The 22,307-nt window shown below is 48.2% G+C and overlaps 2 protein-coding genes across 2 annotated transcripts in view; both read right to left on the bottom strand.

The window, feature by feature from the left end:
• Positions 1–5,608, bottom strand: part of NKD2 (naked cuticle homolog 2 (Drosophila)) — a gene marked incomplete at its 3' end in the record, with an annotated part of 76,719 nt that extends 71,111 nt beyond the window's left edge. Inside the window, exon 1 of the mRNA XM_015563115.1 lies at positions 5,341–5,608. Within this exon, the coding sequence (XP_015418601.1) occupies positions 5,341–5,608 (268 nt within the window). The remainder of the gene's footprint in view (positions 1–5,340) is intronic.
• A 10,296-nt stretch (positions 5,609–15,904) lies between these two features.
• Positions 15,905–22,307, bottom strand: part of TRIP13 (thyroid hormone receptor interactor 13) — a 21,696-nt gene continuing 15,293 nt past the window's right edge. Inside the window, exons 9-14 of the mRNA XM_006762495.2 lie at positions 22,052–22,138; positions 21,664–21,770; positions 20,608–20,761; positions 18,510–18,622; positions 17,223–17,292; positions 15,905–16,797 (exon numbers count right to left, since the gene is read on the bottom strand). Of these exons, the coding sequence (XP_006762558.1) occupies positions 16,702–16,797; positions 17,223–17,292; positions 18,510–18,622; positions 20,608–20,761; positions 21,664–21,770; positions 22,052–22,138 (627 nt within the window). The 3' untranslated portion in view covers positions 15,905–16,701. The remainder of the gene's footprint in view (positions 16,798–17,222; positions 17,293–18,509; positions 18,623–20,607; positions 20,762–21,663; positions 21,771–22,051; positions 22,139–22,307) is intronic.

Raw genomic sequence — 22,307 nt, 5'->3', positions numbered from 1 at the left:
TCTCATCGATGTGTCTATATGTCTTTCCCTCACCCTTTCTCTCTCTAAAATTGATAAAAAAAACATTTTTTTTTTTTTGAAAATAGGGCCTTCGTCAGCTGGCAAGAATGGGAGGATGCTCAGAGCCATCCCAGGGAAGCCATCTGCCCGCCCGCATCTGAGCACCAGCCTTGTGGCCTCACAGAGAAATGTGAAGACAGACTTGACAGAACCCAGATGCGACATCGCAGTAAGGAAGGGGAGGAGGGCTGACAGCTCCAAATGTGTGAATAGGCCGACACAGATGGTGGCTGTGAAAAGGGCAGTCAGGGCTCGGGGTCTGAGGTCAAATGCAGCGACAGCACTGGCGTCGGGAGGACCGACAGGTGCGCAGCTTCCCAGGTGCTCTGTACGGAGGCCCAGGTGTTCAGACTCCAGGGGGCACGTCACATCCCACAGCAACCATGGCAACAGCAGAGTGTCACTTCCACGTTAACAGAATAACAAGGAAACGTCAGATCACTCTGGAGACGAGGAAGGGGTGTGTAGCATGGAAGGAGCAGTTATGAAGAGAATGAGTCAGAAACATCAGGAATGAGAGGCACAGTAGCTGAAATACAGAACTCAGAGGGGTAAAGGCTTCCCAGGCCCCAGCTGCTGGGTGAGCCCAGCCAGGTGCAGGCACACGAGAGAGAAGCGAGAAGAAAGAAGGCACTGAGGACAGAGGGGCACCGCATCCGAGGGGCCCCAGGGGAGAGAAACATAGTGGTGAACATGGAAACACATAAAAAGATTTATGACAAGAGAAACCAGACTGTGACCGACAGCGTCCGCTGCATGCCAGAGGGCACGGGGAGGAAAACACTGCTCCTGTAACCACTATCCTAACAACTAAGAGCATAAAACCAAGGAGAAAAGTCCAGATGCTCAAGGGAAAGGACCCTGCAGAGAGCAGGACTGTCATCAGCTGTGCCTCTCAGCCCCGAACAGTGGAGCCAGGCGCCAAGTCCCATGGGGCCTGGATTTTACAGGAGCCACAGTGCAAGGAGGACACAAGGGTGAAAGGGCTTGGGGAGCTCAGGACCCACAGACCCTGCTGAGAGCGTTAGGTGACCTGAGGGGACACAGGAGAGGGGCGTTGATGATGACCAGCTCAGGTTGTCGATGGGAAACAGCCCAACTGCAACCACGACAAGTCCAGAGCCAAGGAAGAATAAAGATGACGCATAACCTTCCAGCCAGCCCAAGAAAACCTGCTCTCAACGGGGGAAGGAAAAGAAAGCCACAGAGGCAAAGTGTGGGCAGTGCCACAGATGGGAATCTGTAATTTGAGGGAACAGATGACGAGCCCCCAGGTCTCAGACACCTCCGCTTTAAGGGGAGACAAAAAGCGGTGCCCACCCTCCCACCCTCCCACCCCGCTCAGAACTCCCCGTCAACTCAAGACAAGAACAGAGCAAGGCTGGCTGAGAACCGCTTTCTCAGGGTTGAGCTTCTTAGTGCTGCTTTGTGTATAAAGCCTGCGGCCTCCTAAAGGACAGCGTGTGGCATTGGCCTCAGACCTGGCCTTCTGTGTGCTGCTTATTGTGGCCCCAGAGCCACTGCTGCTAGTCACGTGGCCCTGGCAAGTCACTCACCAGTATAACAGGGAAACCTCAAGTAGGGTTTATGTGGGGGACAAACGGGGCTCATGTAAGAATAACATGATGCACGAGGCAGGCGTGCTCATCCTTGGAGCGAGCACTTCAAGAAGCACTTTCTGAAATGCCTGCCAGTGCCTGGCCGGTGTGCTCAGTTGGTTGAGCATCGACCCATGAACCAAAAGGTCACTAGTTCGATTCCCCGTCAGGGCACATGCCCAGGTTGTAGGCTCGATCCCCAGTAGGGGATATGCAGGAGGCAGCTGATCAATGTTTCTCTCTCATCAATGTTTCCATCCCTCTCTCTCTAAATAAATTTAAAAACATTAAAAACAAACAAACAAATAAAAAAAACACCAAAAATGTACTCCTGGCTTGAAATACCCCCCGGTAACCTGTGAGGCCGTTATGGCATCGTTTGGATGAGGTGCCTGGACTGAGCACAGGATGGACTCCCCCAGCCATTGCAGGTCAGCTGAGGCCAGGCCAGCTCAGAGTGCGGGGGCCGTCAGGTGTGAGCAGCTCCCCGGGACCCTGGTCTGTCACTGAGGGCTCAGCCTTGGTGCCCGGGAGCACCCCACTTCCTAAGGGTCTTCATGACCGAAGGGTTTATGCTGTGCAAACAAGGCGTCAACTCCAATTTCTTACAAAAATGAGATGAAGGGTCTGCTTGGTAGATACACACAATTTAAGATCAAAGCCTTTGATCACTGTAACCTGACAGCTCCTCGTTCACTGGCTGGACATTTAGTCCCCAGTAATTATACTCGCTTCTTGTGCTAAGTAAACACTGAGCAGGGAGAACGGGAAAGTACACAGTCGGGACGCGGGCGAACACGGTTTCTCCATCTGTCCGTCCAGCCCGAGAAATGCCTTACTTCCCTTCCATTCCCAACGTGAAGCTGAAGGAAAGCTAGCTGGAACATTTGCCAATTGTTCTTCAAAGGCAGATGAAAGAAGCCGCGCGTCTCAGTAGAAAACATGACAAGCCTGTGGCTGGCTGGTGGGCCAGGAGTTGGCTTTCCCTGCTGGGCCTGCGTGGCTCCGGCCGTCCTGACACAGAAGTTTTTACCCAGGAGCGGGCTACTAGCTGATGATGTTGCACGGTCTTATTATCACCATCAGTTCTCTGATTTACTCCATGAAGTGGACAGCAAGCCTGCAGTTCACCCCCCAGACCCAGTCTAGAGCAGCTGGTGTAATGGGCAGGGGGAGGCCTGGATGTAGGGATGAGGGCCTCTGCCACGTGGCCACCGTGTCCTCTGAGCAGGCCACTCGGTTCCCTTGAGAAGGAAGCAGTGTGGGACTGAACGGTGGGCACAGGGAGGCCACGCCCCCCCTCCGAGCACTGGTGCAGAACACAGACACGCCGCTGAGTGGGTGCGGAGGCCCGAGTACAGAGGTGCGACTTGAGGAAGGCTGAGCTGGTTTGGCCGAGTTTATGCAAAGGGTAGAAAATTGAGCCCGAAACAGCCGATTCTGGCAGAACTGTGGCGTCCTCGCCGAGTGCTACCTGTCTTCCCCTGAGGTGAGAACCCCGGCCAGTCCATCTCGGAAAGGAGGGCCCAGCAGGGTGGGCCAGGCCCCAGCAGAGACTGGGCCTGCGAAGCGGAAAGTTTCAGCCTGGTCTTGCTTTTCTTGGAAAATGGCTCCTTCATGTTCCTGGATGTCTAAGCCCCTCCCTCGGATCGGGAGGCCCCAGTTTGCTGTCCTCACTGAGTTATTGAAGGGGTGCTCCCCATCCCCGAAGGCTCCTGCTGTCAGCATCGCTGATGGCGCAATTGCTAAATTCGGGGCCTCCCGTGTGCCTGGAGGCAGAGAAAAGAACTCTTTCTGAAATGACTAAAAGGAAATGTTTTGTGTGTGTGTTGTTTTAAAGCAACAGCCAACAGTTAGATCTAGCCTCTTAGCTGGGTTTGGGGCCGTCCCTGCTTAGTTGGGTTTAGGATGTCAAGGCCACTCAGACATCGGCCCTTTTTCCTCAAGTGGGGAACTGTGGCAGAGCTGCCTGAGACTTCAAGTGTGGGCAGGAGAGACGGGGTGACAGGCTGTGTGCGGTGGAGTCAGCAGTGACCAGGCCTGAGCCCATGGAGGACAGAGCTGACGGCTGGGGGCAGGAGGGACATGGAGACTCTGCCTGGGGAGCTGACCGGTAGGGAAAACATAGACCCCGGCAACAGAAGCAAGGCAGTGGCCCCTGCTCTGCAAGAGGGAGAAGCCGCTGCACGCTGGGTTGTCGACACCCGCAAGCCCACAGCTACCTTGCAAGGCAGGTCGGCAGTTTCTGAGCCCTTTCCACCTGCCCACAGCTGTGCACAGGACTGATGGGGAGTGGCCATCTCATTACTGTGTGTCCAAGCGAAACCAGAGAGAGCATGGTGGCCATGGGCCAACACACCTGGGCAGACTCTGAAGCTCACAGCAGATTACACATGTGAATGTGTGAGATCGTGAGTGTGCAATCACATGCATTTGATTGTGTGCATGTGGTTGTGTGCATACAATTGTGTGTGGTTGTCTGTGTGTCCCAGGCCTGCTCAGTGGAAGCCAAGTCCTGCCATCTGTCCATCCTGTTGGAGTCTTTCTGGCACAGTCCCTCCTGTCTTCAGGAGGAAAGCTGAACTAAACACACAGGGCGTGGGTACACAGTTTCCTAAGCATTGGGTAATTTGGACTTAGATTCTCTTGACTGATACAAGGACGGTGAAATGCAGAGTGCCACCAGCCACATCACCCACATACCCGCCCCCTGTGAGCAGGGCCCCAATCCCGCAGGCTGGAGCTTCTCACACAGATGCACCCACCACCCGAAGGGGAAGGTGACACCAGTCCGTACGGTAAATGAGGGAAGAAGAGTCCTCACCCGCTCCCGGGACAGCTGCAGGCTCAGCTTGGGTCACAGGGCCAGAGAGAATCATGCTTGTATTTTCTGCTAAGTCTGAAAATGTGCTCTGGGCTCAGCCAGCTCATTGCCTGGTCAGGCAGGGAGGCCCCAGCACCTCTAAGCCAGGCACGCAGCTGTGTGGTTCTGAACACGTGTATGAAGTCAGAGCAAATGCTCCCTCCACTGAAACTTTCCATGGAGCCACCCGGGGTCACAGAGTCTGGGGTCGGGGAAGGGCGCTGGCTGGAGGGTGGCAGCCTATGTGGGCATGTGGGATGGGTGTGTCAGTCAAAGGCGATCTAAGATGATGCGATTCTGTGTCCAGAATATTTTATCTTTTCAAAAAGATAAATACATGAGGACTATGAGAAACTGTTTAAAAGCTGTGAATGCCTGAAACTTATAAGCCTAGGTGTTCCCTGTCTGAGTTTAATGCTGTTCTTTCTTTCTTTCTTTTCTTTTCTTTTTTCTGCACAAAGCTTTATTGTTTCCATTTGGTCTGATGCATGGGAGAGGGCTCCAGGGTGGTTAAAAGAACGACTAGTAGTTTCGGGGAGAGGCTCAGGGAAAAGCCAGACACCAGGGGATGCAGGCCCCTGGGCTCCAAAGGCTCCTAGTCATGCTTGAAGGTGAGCCTTTCTTTCTTTCTTTGTTAATCCTCAACTGAGGATATTTTTCCATTGATCTTTTAGAGAGAGTGGAAGAGAGAGGGAAAGACAGAGAGAAAAGCTGAGGGTCTGTGTGGGTAGAACCCAGGGCCTACAGCTCCAAAAGCGCCTGGTTCAGGTTCCTCTCCAAGGCCAGGGCGGCTGCCATGGCGTCCTGAGTTTTGCCCACCTTGGGACGGCTTTAGCACGTCCTGGAAGAGAATGCAGCCACCGCGCTGGCTTTGCACCTGTAAGAGATGCTCAGCACCCTCGCGCTTCTTCTCCCCCAAATCACAGAAGAAGTGACCCACGCCCTGGAATGCCACATCCTCATCGTGGAGATTGAAATAGAAGCCCAGAGAGAGGTAGGTGTGGGCAGCTGGCAGATGCAGGTCGGCCAGGCTGTTGACCACAGCCTCCACCACGGTGGAATAATTCTGTTGAATTTGGGAGCTCATGATTGTTCGGCAGGAAGGAGTTAAGGCAGTAAAAACAACAATAGTGTGTTGGCTGGTCTTAGAGGTGGTTCTGAAGATGGTGACTGGATAAGATGCTGGAAATTGGCCGGAGGCTGAAAGGGGCGTTCCTGGGTCTGTTCCTTCCAAACACTTTTGAAGCAATAGTTGTGAAGTTATAAATATTAGCTTGCCCATCCAAGCCACTGGCTGAGGTATCTGGGGAGGGGAGAGGGTGGACTAGGAGGTGTGAGAGTAAAGAGAAAGTCCCATGCTCTTAGGGTAGAAAACTCTCAGAGTCTTTCTGTTTTGAACTTTGAACTCTGCAACTATTGGTAACAGCAAGTTCATTAAATCACTTCAAGAGTTGAAATAGCCCGACTGGATGTGGCTCAGTGGTTGAGCATCGACCCAGGAACCAGGAGGTCACCGGTTTGATTCCCGGTCAGGTCTTATGCCTGGGTTGCAGGCTTGCTCCCTGGTGGGAGAGCCTGCAGGAGGCGGCAGATCAATGATTCTTTCTCAACATTGATGTTTCTCTCTCTCTCTCCCACTCCCTGCCTCTTAGAAATCAATAAAAAATATATTAAAAAATAAAATAAAAACCCTTAAAAAAAAAAGAGTTGAAATATTTCAGAAGCCCTGGTCTCAAAAGGAAGATTAAAGTTTCCTACTTGGGTAGTAGTTCACTTTAAAACACAAAAGAATTCTTTTTTAATCCTAAGAATTATTTAATACCCCAAATGCTGTCTTGAATCATGCAAGATCCATCAGACTTGACATCACCTAGACCTGCATCCAGAACCTCACTGTGGAATCTCTTTAGGCATGTGCTAGGTTCCTGTGAAAGCTTTGTTTAAATATGAACTTCACACCACACTGTCAGTGTTTGTCTTAATAAAACTACATAGGTTTATTTTTTTAAAGTTTTCTAGTACAAATAATAACTTAGGTGAGAGGGAAAGAAAGATTTCCAGTCACTGATGATACTTATCAGATACAGAGAGTATGTATCCAGTATTAATGATAACGTGGGTGATAGAGAAAGACAGTTTCTAGTAATAAATGATAACATGAGTGATAGAAAAAGGTTTCTAGTCATAGATGATAACTCAGGTGATAAAGAAGGTTTCCATCAATAAATTAAGTCAGATGATACAGAATAAAGGTTTCCAGTCATAAATGAGACAGAGAAGCAGGTTTTGTGTCATAAACAATAACTGAAGAAATAGCGAAGGAAGGATTCTAGACATGAATGATAATTCACATGATAGAAAACTCAGGCAATATACAAAGAGCGTTCTTAGTCATAAAGAATAAATCAGATGCTAGAAAAGAAAGATTTCTAGTCATAAATGATAAATAGGGTGTGAGAGAGAGAGAAAAAGTTTCTGATATACATAATTCAGTTAATAGAGGAAGAAGATTTCCAGTCATAAATGATAGGGTGATGCAGAAAAAAGTTTTCCATTTATAAATAATTACTCAGTTGACAGAGAAAGATTCAGTCATAAAAGATAAATAAGATGGTAGAAAAAGAGTGCTTCCAGTTATAAATTATAACTAAGGCGATAGAGAAAAAAATGTTTCAAGTTATAAATAGTAACTCAAGGGACGGAGAGCCAGGTTTGAAGTCATAAAAGGTAAGTGAAGTTATTTGGGACACGTTTCTTTGTCTCCGTGTGTTGGCTGCCTCCCTGTGTTGTTTCTACATATTAGGTAGAGCTGCTATGTCTCCCAGGCTTGGTCAAGTGGCCTCTTGTAGGAGGTGTCCTGTAGGGTTCTGTGGCAGAGCCCCCCTGATCACCGGAGCTGGGCACTCCAAGTGCACCCTCTGTGTGGGCTGTGGACACCTCCTGTTGCAGTCGAACCTTGATTGCTGTTGGCATCTCAATGGGAGGGGTTTACCCCCAGGCTGATTGGCGTGAGGACCAGCTGCAACCACTGTGGAGGACCAGCTGTGCAGGGGCTGACACCATGGAGCAGAATCTATTCAACAGGGCCCTGGTGCCTACTGAGTCCACCCCTTGAGTGTGTCCCTTGTGGAGGAGGTTGGGTGGTGTTTTGATGTGGACTGGAGTTGTCCACAGGATGTGTGGGCTCTGGGGCATCTCAAGAGGTACAGGCCAAGGTGAGCCACCAACGATGCCCTGCCAGGAGCCACTCAGCATGAGCTACAAAGCAATCTGCAGAGAGCTACTACTGTGCTGGGCTTGGAGGTGCCCAGGAGCGGTCAAGCTGCAAACTAAGGCCAGCTGCCTCTAGAGCTGGGTCTGGGGCCACTTAGTAGGAAGTATGCAGCACGCTTTCAGGGAAGTTCTAAGCATAAACCAAGACAGGCCATTTGTATGGAAAAGACACTGGAAGCAGCCTGGGTGAGGCTCCAAGTTGGGTGAGGTGGGGTCTCAGGGAATCACCAGGGCAGGGGGAACAGTGTTAGCCAGGTTATGGAGACTCAGATATGGTGCCCTTCTGCTGGCTCTGTGGGAGAGGGCCCAGAAGAGGACAAATGGCCTCTGACAGCACTTCTGTCTGGGAGAAAGCTGTCCCTCCAGCTCTCTCCTCCTCCCATGCCAGACTACTTGGTTCCTCCCCATATGTCCCTGGTGCCCCAGCACTGGAGCTCAGAGCCAGTGAGTCTGAGTAAGTCCACACATGGGCCCTTTAAGAGGAACTGTCTGGGACTCCTGCAGCCCTTTGTCTCACTCAGCTACAACCCAACTTTGTTTATAAATCCAGAAGTTATGGGAAGTTCTCTTCCTGGCACAGGAAACCTGGGCTGGGGTTCCTGCTATGGAGCTGGGACCCCTTACTCCTGGGAGGGGGGGCGGGTATCTGCATCCAAGATATCCCTCCCTATTTTTATCCAACACACATGGGGGTGGGGCCAGCCCATTCCTTGTCTCCACCCCTCCTACCAGTCTTGATGTGGTTCCTCTTTATATCCGCGGTTGCAGGACTTCCATTCAGCTAGATTCCAGGTAGTTCTGAAAGGTGGCTGTTCTATAGTTTAGTTGTAATTCTGATGTGGTTGTGCGAGGATTCAAAAAAATAACAGGCAATAAAAATAAAGGTATCCAAGCATAAGTGATAAGTCAAAGGATGAAGAAAAAAGGAAGCCAGTCATCAATGATAACTCAGGTTATAGAGCAGGGGTGGGAACCTCTTTTCTGCCAAGGGCCATTTGGGTATTTATAACATCATTCACGGGCCATACAAAACTATCAACTGAAACATTAGCCTGCTATATTTAGTCAAACATTTAATTAACTCGCCCCTACTGCCTTGGCAGGGCCAGACCAAATGATTTTTCAGGCCTTATATAGCCCATGGGCCGGACGTCCCCCACCCCTATTATAGAGAAAGAAGATTTTTCAGTCATAATGATAAATCAAGAGATATAGAAAGAAAAATTTTAAGTCATAAGTGATAAATAAGATGATAGAGAAAAATTTTCTAGTCATAAAAGATAACCAACATGAAAAAACTTTCTAGTCATAAAGGGAACCATGAGGTTCCATCATAAATGATAACTCGGTCAATATAAAAATGTTTTCAGTCATAAATGGTAACTCAGGCTATAGATGAAGAAGGTGTTCAATCATAAGTGATGACTCAGGTGATAAAGGATATTTATAGTCACAAATGATCATTTAAGGGATAGAAAACAAAATATTTTTAGACATAAATGATGATTCAGGTTATTACAGGTGAAGGTTTTCAGTCATAACTGATAACTAAGGTTATAGAGAAAAAAGATTTTCAGTCATAAGTTGTTATTCAGGTTATAGAGGAAGAAGGTTTCTAGTCATAAATGATAACACAAATGACAGAGACCATAATTGCTTCAGTCATAAATGATCTCAGGTTATATGAAAAGAATGATTCCATTCATAAATAACACAAGTTGGGAACAACATACCCAATAATAAGTTATCATTCAGATGAGGAAGGACAAAATGTTTTCAGTTATAAAGAATAATTCCTCAGCTTAAAATGAAAGAAGGTTTTGAGTCATAACGATAAATCAGGTGATAGTGGGAGAATGTTTCCTGTCATAAATTATAATTCACTAGAGCCCCAATGCAAGAAATCCATGCAAGGGGCTCGGCCCTCACAGCCCGGGCTTTGTCCGGAAGGTCATTCGGCTGTGCGGTCTAATTAGCATATTTCACTTTTATTATTATAGATGTGATAGAGAAACATTTCTAGCCATAAATAATAACTGAGGTGGTAAAGAACAAAATGTTTTCAGTCATAAATAACTCAGGTAATAGTGGAAGAAGGTTTTCAGTCATAAATAATGAGGCAGGTTATAGAAGAAAAATGTTTTGTCATAATTGATAACTCAGGTTATAGAGGAAGAATGTTTCCTGTCACATTTATAACTCAGTTGACAGAGAAACATATACAGTAATAAGTGATGATTGAGGTGAGGGAGCACAAAATGTTTTCAGTCATAAATGATCACACAGGTAATAGAGAAACAACATTTCTAGTCATAGATTATAATTCAGATGATAGAGGACAAAATGTTTCCAGTCATAAGTGATAACACAGGTTATAGCAGAAGGTTTTCAGTCATAAATGGTAACTCCATTTATAGAGGGAGAAATATTCTATATTTATAGTCACAAATAATAACACAGGTGATAGTGACACATTTCCAGGTATAAATTGTATCAGATGATAGAGGACATAAATGCCAACTCAGGTTATACGGTGAGATTTCCAGTCATAAATGATAACTCTGGAGAAAGAAAACATAATGTTGTTAATAACAAATGATAACTCAGGTGATAAACATTTCTAGTTATAAATGCTATTTAAGATGATAGAGAACAAAATGTTTGCTGTCATAAATGATAACTCAGATGATTTTTAAAAAGGCTTTCTGTCATAAATAATAATTCAGATTATAGAAGAAGATATTTTTGGAATAAATGACAACTTAGGTGATAAGGGAAGAATGTTTCCAGTCATAAATGATAACTCAAGTGACCTGTTACAAATGGTAAATAAGGTGATAAAGAAACATCTCCCACCATAAATGACAACTCCGTTGATGGAGAACAAAATGTTTTGTCATAAATGATACATCTGATTAGTGTTTCCAGTCATAAATAATATCTCAGTTATAGAGTGAAACGGTTTTTAGTCATAAAGGATAACTCAGGTGATAGAGAACAAAATGTTTTCAGTCATATGTGGTAGCTCAGGTGACACTGGAAGAATGTTCCAGTCACAAATAATAACACAGGTGAGAGAGAAAGAATCGTTCCAGGTATAAACTATTATTCAGATGACAGAGGTCAAAATGTTCCCATCATAAATGATAACTCAGGCAATATTTGAAGAAAGTTTCTAGTCAGAAATAACAAGTGAGGCGCTGTAGAAAAATGTCATTAATTAATGACATATCAATTGGTAGAGTACCAAGTATTTTTAATCATAAATGAAAATTCAGTTTATAGAGGAGGAAGGTTCTAGTTGTACATGATAACTCAGGTTTTAGAGCTAGGTTTTCAGTCGTAAATGACAACTCACATTAGACGGAGAATGTTTTCAGTAATAAATAATAACTCAGGATATAGGGGAGAAAGTTTCTAGCCATCAGATGATAGAGGACAAAAAGGTTTTTATTTTTTAAATCCTCACCTGAGGATATGTTTTTTAAACATGATTTTTAGAGAGAGTGGAAGGGAGAGAAAAAGATGGATCAATTGCCTCCCATAACCTGTGTATGTGCCCTGACTGGGAATCAAACCCACAACCTTTCAGTGTACAGGACGATGCTCCAACCAACTGTGCCACCTGGCCAGGGGGAGAACAAAAAAGTTATCAGTCATAAATGGTAACTCAGATTATAGTGGAAGAAGGTTTTCAGTAATAAATGGTAAGTCAGGTTATAGAGTAAAAGGTTCCCAGTCATAACTCTGGAGAAAGAACATAATGTTTTCAATCATAAATGATAACTCAGGTTAGAGAGAAACAGTTTTCGACATGTTATTTAAGATGACAGAGAACAAGATGTTTTCAGTCATGCTAACTCTGATGATTGAAAAAGAAGATTTTTCCATTGTAAATGGTAACTCAGGTTATAGAGAACATTTTTTGTCATAAATGACAACTCAGATGAAATAGGAAAAATGTTTCCAGTCATAAATGATAACTCAGGTTATAGGGGAAGAATGTTGCCTGTCTTAAGTAATAAATAAGTTGACAGAAAAACCTTATCATTCATAAATGACAACTCAGTTGATAGAGAACAATATGTTTTAAGTCATAAATTAGAGGGAGAGTGAGATTAAGTCATGAAATTAGAGGGAGCATGTTTCCCATCCTATATAATAAAAGGGTAATATGCAAATAGACTGAATGACAGAACAATCGAACAACCAATCAAAGCATAATACACTAATGATATGCTAAGGTTGCTCAACTGCTTGCTATGACGTGCACTGACCACCAGGGGGCAGATGCTCCAACCGGTAGGTTAGCTTGCTGCTGGGGTCCTGTAGATAGAGACTGAGTGAGATGGGCCGGACATGCACTGGAGCCCTCCCGCAGTCCCTCCCCGGCTAGATGATGGTGCACCAGTGGGGTCCCTCAGCCTGGCCTGTGCCCTCGCAATCTGGGACCCCTCGGGGGATGTCAGAGAGCCGGTTTCAGCCCGATCCCTCAGGCCATTCCCCTGCAGCAGTGCGAACCTCTCCTGATGGGGACTGATTGGGCACAAGCCTGTGGCAGGCACAGTGGGGCCGGGATGAGCGGAGCAGCAGGTAGGAGCTGCAGGTGGCATTGCACTGCGGGTTTCAGCCCGATCCCTGCAGGTCGCCCAGAGGGACCCCACCCATGCACGGGACCTCTAGTCATACATGAAAACTGAGGTAGTAGAAGAAAAAGATTTCCAGTCATAAACGTTACCTCAGGTAATAGAGAACAAAATGTTTTCAGTAATAAATGGTAATTCAGATTAGAGGGAGATGGTTTCCAGTCAAATATTGTAACTCAGGTGATAGAGAATAAAATGTTTTCAGTCATAATGATAACTCAGCTGATTGAGGAAGAATGTCTCAAGTCATAAGTGATAACTCAGGTGATAGAGACACATTTCCAGTCACAAATGATAATTCAGGTGACACAAAGCGTTTTCAATAATATGATAACGAAAGCTTTGGAGGAAGAAGGTTTTCAGTATTAATATAATTCAGGTTATAGAGAAAAAATTATGAGGTACTTGAGAAACAAAATTCGGGGTCATAAATAGTAATTCAGGTAATAGAACAAAATATTTTCAATCATAAGTAGTAACTCAGGTTATACAGGAGAAAGGTTTTCAGTCATAATGACAACTCGGGTTCCAGGGGAAGAATTTTTCAGTCATATAAGATAACTGGTGATAAAGCAAGAATGTATTCAGTCACAAACAATAACTCCGGTGAAAGTAAAATATTTCCAATCATAAATGAGAATTCAGGTGACAGAAAACAAAATGTTTCCAGTCTTTGTTTTATAGAGAACAACTGTTTTTAGTCATAAATGATAACTCAGGTTATAGAGGAAGAATGTCTCCTGTCCTAAATCAAAACTCAGGTGACAGAGAAGCAACGTTTCCAGTCATAAACGATAATTCAGGTGATTATACACAAAGTGTTTCCAGTCACGTGATAGCTCAGGTTTTAGAGGAGGGTTTCTAGTCATAAATAACCCAGGTTTTAGAGAACATGATGTCAGTCATAAATGATAACTCGGGTGATAGAGGAAGCGGGTCTCCTGTCATAAATGATAGCTCGGGTGACAGAGAAACAGCATTTCCGGTTAAAAAGGATAATTCAGCCGAGAGAGGTTTTCCGGGAGCCTCGTCATGGTGACAGGAGTCACAGCCAGTGCCCCCACGAGCCATCGCTTCTGTCCTGGGCCTTGAGTGGTGCCTCCGACGAGGAGTCTGAGTCTCTGAATGGAGGCCTCACTGGCCTCAATGGCAGGGGCACGTCCTCGTCACCTTCAGTCCTGGGTGTTGTTACTGCCCTGAGCCATTTCCACAGCAGGTGAGCAGCTTCGCCCGAGTGCAGGTGTGACGGCTGGACTCAGCGATGCCCGTTCTTGCTCAGAGCACAGGGGTGGCGGGCAGGCACAGTGGGGCCGGGATGAGCGGAGCGGAGTGGGGGCTGCCTTCCCCCTGGGGGGTGGCGGTGTGGGGGCTGCTTTCCCCCTGGGGAGCCGGTCATCTGCCTTAGAAGCTCCTTATATCCCACTTCTCACCCCACAGGCCACACCTACTCAAGGGAGGCTGGGGAAGCGAACGATCAGAGGTGGAGTTTTGGGGAGCACCGTCTCTGCCATGATCTTGCATCTCCACCTGCATCCAAGCCACTTCATCTTTCCCAGGGTTAGGGCCATCAGCTCATCACGATAGCCCCCAGGGCTACCAACCCAGAGTAACTTTCCCAAAGTTAGGCACTGGCCTTTCCACGCAACTCCCTCTGGCCTGTGCAGAGGGGCCTGGGGCCTCCTCCGTGGCTGGGCCAACCAGAGCTGGTGCGGCTAGAGCCTCGTACAGTTGCAGCTTCCAGGAGTCATTGGCGCGTCCCCTGCCCCATGGGTCATTGGGATTGACACACTTGGCAGTCCGGGCCATCCCAACAGTGGGGAAGGCCCCTAGCCTGGGGATGAGAGCCATCCTAGTGGGGAAGGCCAAGTGGAACCCTCAGAAACCAACCCCACATGGGGAGCAGCGTGCGGGGGACACACCTATTCTCAACGTTCACTCACGACCTGGCCCTGCAGAAACCAAGGACCCTGGCAGGACCAGACGCCCTCAGGCTTGGCTGACCAGTGGTTCCCTCGGCATGTCCCTGCCCCTCATGGCTGCAGTGCCCCAGGGGACTCAGGTCCATGGCTCGTGCCCACTAATTTGGAAGACTCAGAAAGGACCAGGTGTAGTCACACACATGGCATCCGTGGTGCTCACGCTCCCCTCCCTTGAGTCTTATGGCCCTGTGGACTTGCTGGGGACAGCGCTCTGGTCTGCATCACCAATGGGGAATGAGTGGCCCAGCACAGGAACATGGTTCCACCCACCCCTTCACAAACCTGACTCTCACGGGCAGGGCAGTGGGAACTAGCCTTGTCAGGCCTGTGCATCTCAGGGATTGACTGCATCCCAGAAGGTGCCCATGACAGCCTGCGCAGGTTCTGTGTCCTCGCCTGCGGCCCCAGGCATGACCCCTCTTCATACCTTGGCCCTCCCATCTCAAGCAGAGGCCTCCTCTGGAAGGACGTGTGGGTGTGGGAATGGCCTATGTCCCTTCTCTCTACAGGTCTGGTGAGCTAGGTCCTGAGGAGGCAAGTTCCCATGCCCTGCCCCACCCCCTCCCCTGCACACACACACACACACACACACACACACACACACACACACATGCAAGCTCATGAACAAACATGGCTTGTAGGGAGGATGGAGAGACTGCAGGGCCTGAACAGGGACACATGGCCGGGCTGGCCACCTCTGCGGACCATCTTTCCATCTGGGGCCTTAGTGAGCCCTCAACTCCCTCCATCCCATCCCACAGAGTGGTGTCGCCCTCTAGTGGCCCATGGGAAGATGTGTCAGCTGCACCCACAAACCCCTAGAACCCACTTTCTGGGAAATGAGTCTAGGTCTGGTGAATGTTACCAATAGCCCCCACCCACCCCCAAATCTCTCATCCTCTGCCGGCAGAGCCTGGGCTCTAAGGCCCTGCCCACCCCATCTTTCTGGGCTCCCTTCCCCATGCCTGCCTCCCTTGCTGTCTATCTCATTATCCACCGTGCCCCAGGCTCTCCCTTTCCTCCCCAGACCCCTTCCTTCCACCTGGGTCCCTGGACATTGGGCATTTCAGCAGCAAACCTGTGAAATGAAGTAGTTTCATGGTCCCTGCCTACTCCTGCCCCAATACTAGGGTGTGGAGCATCCCACCCCCTTCTGTCCTGGTACCCAGACCCCACCTTACCCCATTATAGGGTCTTTAGGAAAGCACAGATGGCAGATGGCACAGAGTGTACCATGGCCTTGGGGATCCTCCACCGTGCAGCCTGAAACCCTCCCCACAGCTGTGTGTGCAGTTCCCACAAAACAGGCACAGACTCTTCTGCCTTATCCCCAAAGCATAAAACAGGCTAAAAGTTAAGTAATCGTGTGAGCAAATTTTAAATAATATTCAGAGCCTGGGAGAGATAAGAGAAACAAAACAAGAAAATTCTGGAAAAAACACACAAGTTTTAATACTTAAAAAAAGCTGTATAACCAAAGGTAACACGTTCTTTAAAAAATGTGTACAAAACACTAATATAAAATTTATTTTAGCGTGAGATAAAAGCAAAACATAATATTCTGTGGAATATACCAATTAATGGCCAGTTGTTTCACATCTGTTAATGTGAATTTTCACTTGAACTGTGATAACGCTACTGAACTGAATGCAGGGAGAGGCGCTGCTGCACCCTTGCCTGCGTGGCTGAGGGGCATCTGACAGGCGTTCGGAGGAACGTCGAGGACTGCCTTCCCACAAGGAGGCCACATCTGACTGCTGTGAAGAACACTTTACCTAGAATTTTTTCTTGATTTCTGTAACACAGGAATAGCTTTTCCTTATGCATTAAATAGTCTTTGCAATGTCTGCAGTAAGTAAAACAAGCTCACTGCAGGTAGCAAGTGCCACCTTCTATCTTGAGTGATTTTTACATTTTTAATGCTATGACCAGATTCTTATTTACGGCAATGTAATTTCTCTTTTGTTTCTCTAACCTATACTAGTCATCATTTTTAAACAAAATTTGTAAACATTTTGTGTCCGATCAACCACAGGCAGGATGAAACACATCTAGACAGGTCTGTACAAAGAGATAACAGAACTTGAACTATCTCCCTTTAAAACAGTGAAAATGACAGGCCACCTGCCTTCTAACATGCATTTTAAAATATATAAATACAGCACTTTCTTTTCATAATGCTTGGCCCTGCAGGTCTATGCCACGTTGTACAGATTTCTGGGGAAGTGACCTCACTGGTTGCATGCATGATTTGAAAACCACAGGCAGGGAGCCCTGCTCAATCAATCACAAGAGGAAAGCTTCTCTCTCTCTTCAAACTGCTTGTCCACCGCCAGAGACAGGGCCTGGAGGAAGCCCTCGATGGTGACAGTGGGAGCCTGGAAGGATAGATACGAAGGAATTGAGGGGTGACCCTCGCCTTTGAGGGCCACTGGCAGCACTCATCTCTTCCATGATGCCGACGCCAGAGAGGCAACTCCGGGCAGCTGTTCTGAGCGAGCTGGCCCAGACCCAAGGGGCATGAGCACCTCTCGGAGGCTTGGCTGTGAGCTCTGGATGTGCTCGAGCAGAGACACACAGCATGGCCACCTCCTCCCAAAGGGCTTGGCGGGTCCCACCACTAAGGCACCAAGGCTAGCACCTCCTAAGCCCCAGGAGCCTGTCCCTTTAGAAACTGAGGTGAAATAAGGCAGCTATCCCAATGGCATTAAGTGTGACTCCTAGCAAGGCCAGACACTGCTGGACAGAGTGGGTGGTAAAGAGAAAAGTACCCAGAGGTGGAGAGTGGCTGTGGAAGACTTACCTGAATGAACAGGGCATGAGCCAGAAAAGGGAGTTTTCTTAAGACACGGCCACTGAGGCCCTCGCTCTTCCTGTGAATGTAAGCCAAGTTCGGGGATATCAAGTGAACAATTGTGTTTTAGGACTGGTTTTCCTACCCATCCCTTCTCTTACACCCCTCGAGTAGCCCTCAGCTACTGCTCCAGGTGGGGAAGGGTTCTTGCTGCCCTGATGTGCCACCTACAGGCACTGCTGGGCTCAGGGACCCAACGCCTGCCCAGCGGCATGGATTACCTCATATCTTTATTAATCTTCGTACAAATTTCTGAACTGCTCCCCTCTGTTTCATCTCAACTGATTTAAATTTCTTCAACAGATAATCCAAAAAAATACCCTTTAGCCCAGCTGGTGTGGCTCAGTGGTTGAGTGTTGACCCATGAACCTGGAGGTCACGGTTCAATTCCTGGTCAGGGCACATGCCCGGGTTGTGGGCTCAATCCCCAGTAGAGGGTGTGCAGGAGGCAGCCGATCAAGGATTCTCTCTCATCATTGATGTTTCCTATCTTTCCTCCTCTCTCTGAAATAAGTTTTTTTTTTAAAGTCTTTAAAAAGTACTATTCCTACCCTGGCCAGTGTGGCTCAGTTGGTTGGAGCACTGTACTGTGCAATGAAAGGTTACCAGTTAGGTTCCTGGTCAGGGCACATACCCAGGTTGGGGGTTCCAACCCAATCAGGGCGTGTATGAGAGGCAACTGATCTATCACACTGATGTTTCTCTTTCTCTCTTCCCCCCTCTACTTTCTCCCACTCTAAAAGTATAAAAATAATTATATATATATGAAAATAATAATAATACTGTTTTTTATGCTATCCCTTCATTCAAAACCTTCCACACGTCTCACGACCTCAGAATAAAGTTCAAACTCTGGTCAGAACTCAGAAGTTCTCTGGAATTGGCCCTTGGCAGTGCAACCCACCTGAGGTCCCTGCACACATGGTGCCTGCGGCCTCGCAGATTTCTCTCCACTTTACCCTGAATTCTAACTGTCCTTGGAGGCTCTGCCCCATTTCTCCACCTACATTTGATCCCCAAAGCCATCTGAGAACTTAAAAGCTCTAGCAGCTCTGGACCAGGAACCCAGGGCTAGGGGGCTCCCGAAGCTCCCCCAGCCTGTGTATGATGACTTGGGGTTCAACTCTCTATCTTCTGACCCCAAACCCTGACCCCAGACGGCTACAGTCAATTTTGACTCCCTATCACTACAGCAAATGGACTTTTCTTGGTTACAAAAATTAGGTCCATTCGCACCTTGAAATTTCACTCAAAAGGAGGCTCAACTTCGACACGTTGTTTTCAATGAAGCCAATCATCTCCAGTTCTCGGAGGGTCAGCAGCTGCTGGCGAGGGTATATGATCTGACACTGGGAAGACAGGGGCAGAATGCATATGTCAGCAACAGGACAGCATGGAAAGAGCAAGCACATCACATCTTACAAAACGCAAATGGGCCATTTAACAAGCACAGCTGACGGGGAAATAGGCTGGTTTCCCCGATCTCTCGCCGGTGCCCGTGAACACGCACGCACACACTCCTCCCCAACACACATCTCCGATTCTTCAAACAAAGGCAAGAATACAAACAACAAAACACGTCTCAGAAACCAGCAGTGACTCAGCCTCTTCTATGCTTTTGGCCAAAATGTGTCTTCACATGTCACGTGTCAACATGGAAGTTCAGTCTGATATTTGGTTTCAAGGACATGACACAACCCACAGACGGCAGAGCTGGGCTTTGGAGCCAGGACTTTGCCTTTCAAGGAGGGTCTGTTTGATGTTTTCAAGATAAGACTCTCATTTGGTAGAATGACACACCCAGGATCTGAGTCAGAGTGCACCTTGTAGACCACAAGCCTGCATGTTGGATGTTCTTTGCCAAGTAGCCACAGTGGGCTGCCAGACTGCCACCACTGAATGAATTTCAACATGAACTGTTTTTTTTGGGAGCCAGGGGAGAGAAGAATGAAGGAAAGACTTCCTCTGCACATTTTGGAGGTTTGATGAGGGTCGTGGGTAAAATTAAGAGGCAGGGTTTGAGCTCGATGTATTTTGACCCCGGCCTAAGTGACTGACTACCTCAGGCTCCCTTGCAGCCTCCCGAGCTGCCCCTGCGACCCCGCCACTATCAGGCACCGTCCTGCAGGCTTGTGTGAGATGGCAGACCTCAGGCTCCTGACAGAGAGGGCACAATCACACATCAGCTTTCAGGACCAGCCTAATCTCCACTGTAGCATTGGAATACCCTAGCTTCCTGTAATCTGTGTAAGAACTACCCCTGCCCACATGCTCAGCTCCCAGAAAAAGTCCATGCACTTGGCTGAACCTTAGAACATCCCTGGATTCACAGCACAAGTGTGAGTACAACACCCCACTGAGGGCTCAGTTTTCACAGAACTGCTCCTACCTGCCATCGCACTGGCTGCTTAGCAGCAGTACTGCGCCGCAACACTTCTGATGGCCACTTGGGGTCTCAAGTCAAAGCTCCCTGGGACCTCTCTGCCTCTCCCACTCCCCAGAAAAGTAGGATGGGATGTGCACACCAGGAGAGTGCTGAGCCCAGCTCTCCTGTCCCTGCCACAGAGGCTGTGTCATCCTTATTGAGGATGTTGGGGTTCCAGATCCGTGGTGCCAGGAGGTGGCTGCAAGGTTGGGGGGTGTTGATTCCACCCCATCAGTAATTACAATGATGCCTTACTATGATCACCATGTAAATGCCCATTTGTTAGCTGGCTTGGTTACAGCCCATGTCCTCCCAGTGCCCAGAGCTCTTGGCACCAGGCACAGGTCAGGTCCCTGTTAGACTGAATTATGAGAGACTGTGAACATTGCTGCATTCACTGCTATCACCAGAACACGGGACCAAAGGGACATGAACACCGTAGCCGATGACAGGCTGTGAGCATCTTGTCTAGTCAGGATGATTCCCCGTGAACCAGAGCCTCCTGTCAGATGGCCTCCCTGGCAACCAGGGCCTCCACTGCTCTTCTTTCAGGGGAGAGAAATGAGGCCCAGAGAGCGGATCACTTGCAAAGGCCGTCAGAACCAGAACCTGCCAGGCATGCTGACCACAGCCCACACACCTCCTACCCACTCATTGCCTGCAGGTAAATCAAACAACCATGATGATAATTTTGTGCTAAAAGAGCAAAAATATTGAGTCAGTGGCCATGATTTTGACCATTAATGCAACTTGCCAGATATAACTGAAATTTTCAATCTAAAGAAATGGTTAATTCCTTGTCAAAATACCTTACTCTACCAGGTATATTCAAACTATTTTAACCTATGTCAAGGAATTATAAAAATATAAAAAATCTACTTGTTAGTAAGAGAAAAAACATCAAAGCACCTTCATCAGTTCTTCCAAACAGGAGAGGTAGATTTTGAAGATGGCTGCTGCAGAGGGGGGCCCGATATACTGCCTGATGTCAGCCCTGTCCACGAAGGCCACGTCGATCCTCTCCGTGATGTTGGAAGTGGTCAGTATTACCACATTGGAGTGCCTGGAGGCAGAGGAGCGAGGACCAGTCACCCCATGCCTGTGACTCCCTACCCTACACAGGGATTGTCAGGAGCTGCCTGCAAGCTCTGGGCACTTAGCTGTCGTTCAGCTAGCTATCCTTCCTATCCCAATACCAGCCCATGAGGCCTCCTGAGGTCCTGCAACTCTTGAGCTCCTGGTCACACATAGCGTGCCAGGCCCACTCTCTGGGGACCTTTGCTCTGGTCACTGCTCTGCCCTCTGGAAAGCTCTCCTAGACACCTGCTGGTTGTTCCCTTACTCCTTTCAATTGTGGTAAAGGTCTAATCTCTGAGGGCATCCATGACTGCTCCATCTCTGTCCCCTCCCCCAGTACCTACACCCCGTCTGCCTGGGCACAGCATACAACTGCTCATCACACAGCTATCGCCAACCATGGAGCAGACTTAAAATCCCCTTCACCAGCTACTTCCCCCTCTAGCTTCCAAATTCCAAGAGAGCCACCACTGCCACTCTGCTCTCCGACCTAGGATGGCACAAGGTGCCCTGGGAGCACGCTTCCCAGCCTGGTAGGCTTGAGCACAGGGGCAGTGCTGCCTTCAGGGACCGTGGTCAGCATACAGATGGTTCACAAGCAGCTGTGTGGCCAGGGAGCCCCTAGGAAGATCAGCTTCACCTGGACTCTGGCAACAGGCGTGCAGCCCTCCCAGGGTGAACAGGGCGAGCCAAATGAGGGCAGGGATGGGAGTTTGACATGCTTGCTGTACAGGCTTGTAGCTGAGGAGCAAAAGGCTGTACCATATAGCTTAAGTGTGCAGTGGTTATGCCATCTGGGTTTGTATAAGTGCCTCTATGCTGTTCATTCAACAAAATGACCTAACAGTGCATGCACCCCCATTGTTAAGTGGCACATGACTGTAGTACCTTTTAATTTGATCGATTTGGGTCAAGACAGCGTTGACCACACGGATGGCATCTGAAGGCTCAGTGCCTGCCCTGCAGGCGTTGCGGGAAGCTGTGAGGCTCTCCACCTGTGGGGACAGAGCAACGGAAAAAAATTACAGCACTGGCCCCACAGGGCAGCCACAGAACATGTCAACTGAGCAAGTGAATGAACAAATGAATGGGTGTCAGGTGTCCGTGTGTGCCAGAAGCTTAACATGCAGGATGGCAAGGAGGACAGGGCTGCATGAGACAGCGACCGCCTGATGGAGGCTGGGCTGGGCCAGGGGCTGGCTGTGCCCTGACAGCAGTAAGAGGCACTCAGTCTTGAATTTCCTCCACCACAGGTTTAATGTCTGAACATGCCTACCTCGTCAATCAGGACGAACACCAGAGCGTCCTTGTCATCAATCAGATCCTGGATCTTTTGGAACATCTTAGTTACTAGCTTGCCACTCTGGAACGAAAACACTCAGTGTTGACTTGTACTCATCATGCTGCCTGGTGCACACCTGTCCCCACCCGGCATCACTCTGACCCCAGGTACCCCTGCTATTTCCTGACAGCCCTTGGAGAACTCCCTAAATCAGAGGAGCCAGGTCTGCAAGGGTGGAGGAAGCCCAAAG

Source organism: Myotis davidii, unplaced genomic scaffold (assembly GCF_000327345.1).
Source record: "Myotis davidii unplaced genomic scaffold, ASM32734v1 scaffold135, whole genome shotgun sequence".
Taxonomy (NCBI): Eukaryota; Metazoa; Chordata; class Mammalia; order Chiroptera; family Vespertilionidae; genus Myotis; species Myotis davidii.
The sequence above is the reverse complement of the archived record's forward strand: the minus strand, read 5'-3'. Positions and strand labels throughout refer to the sequence as shown.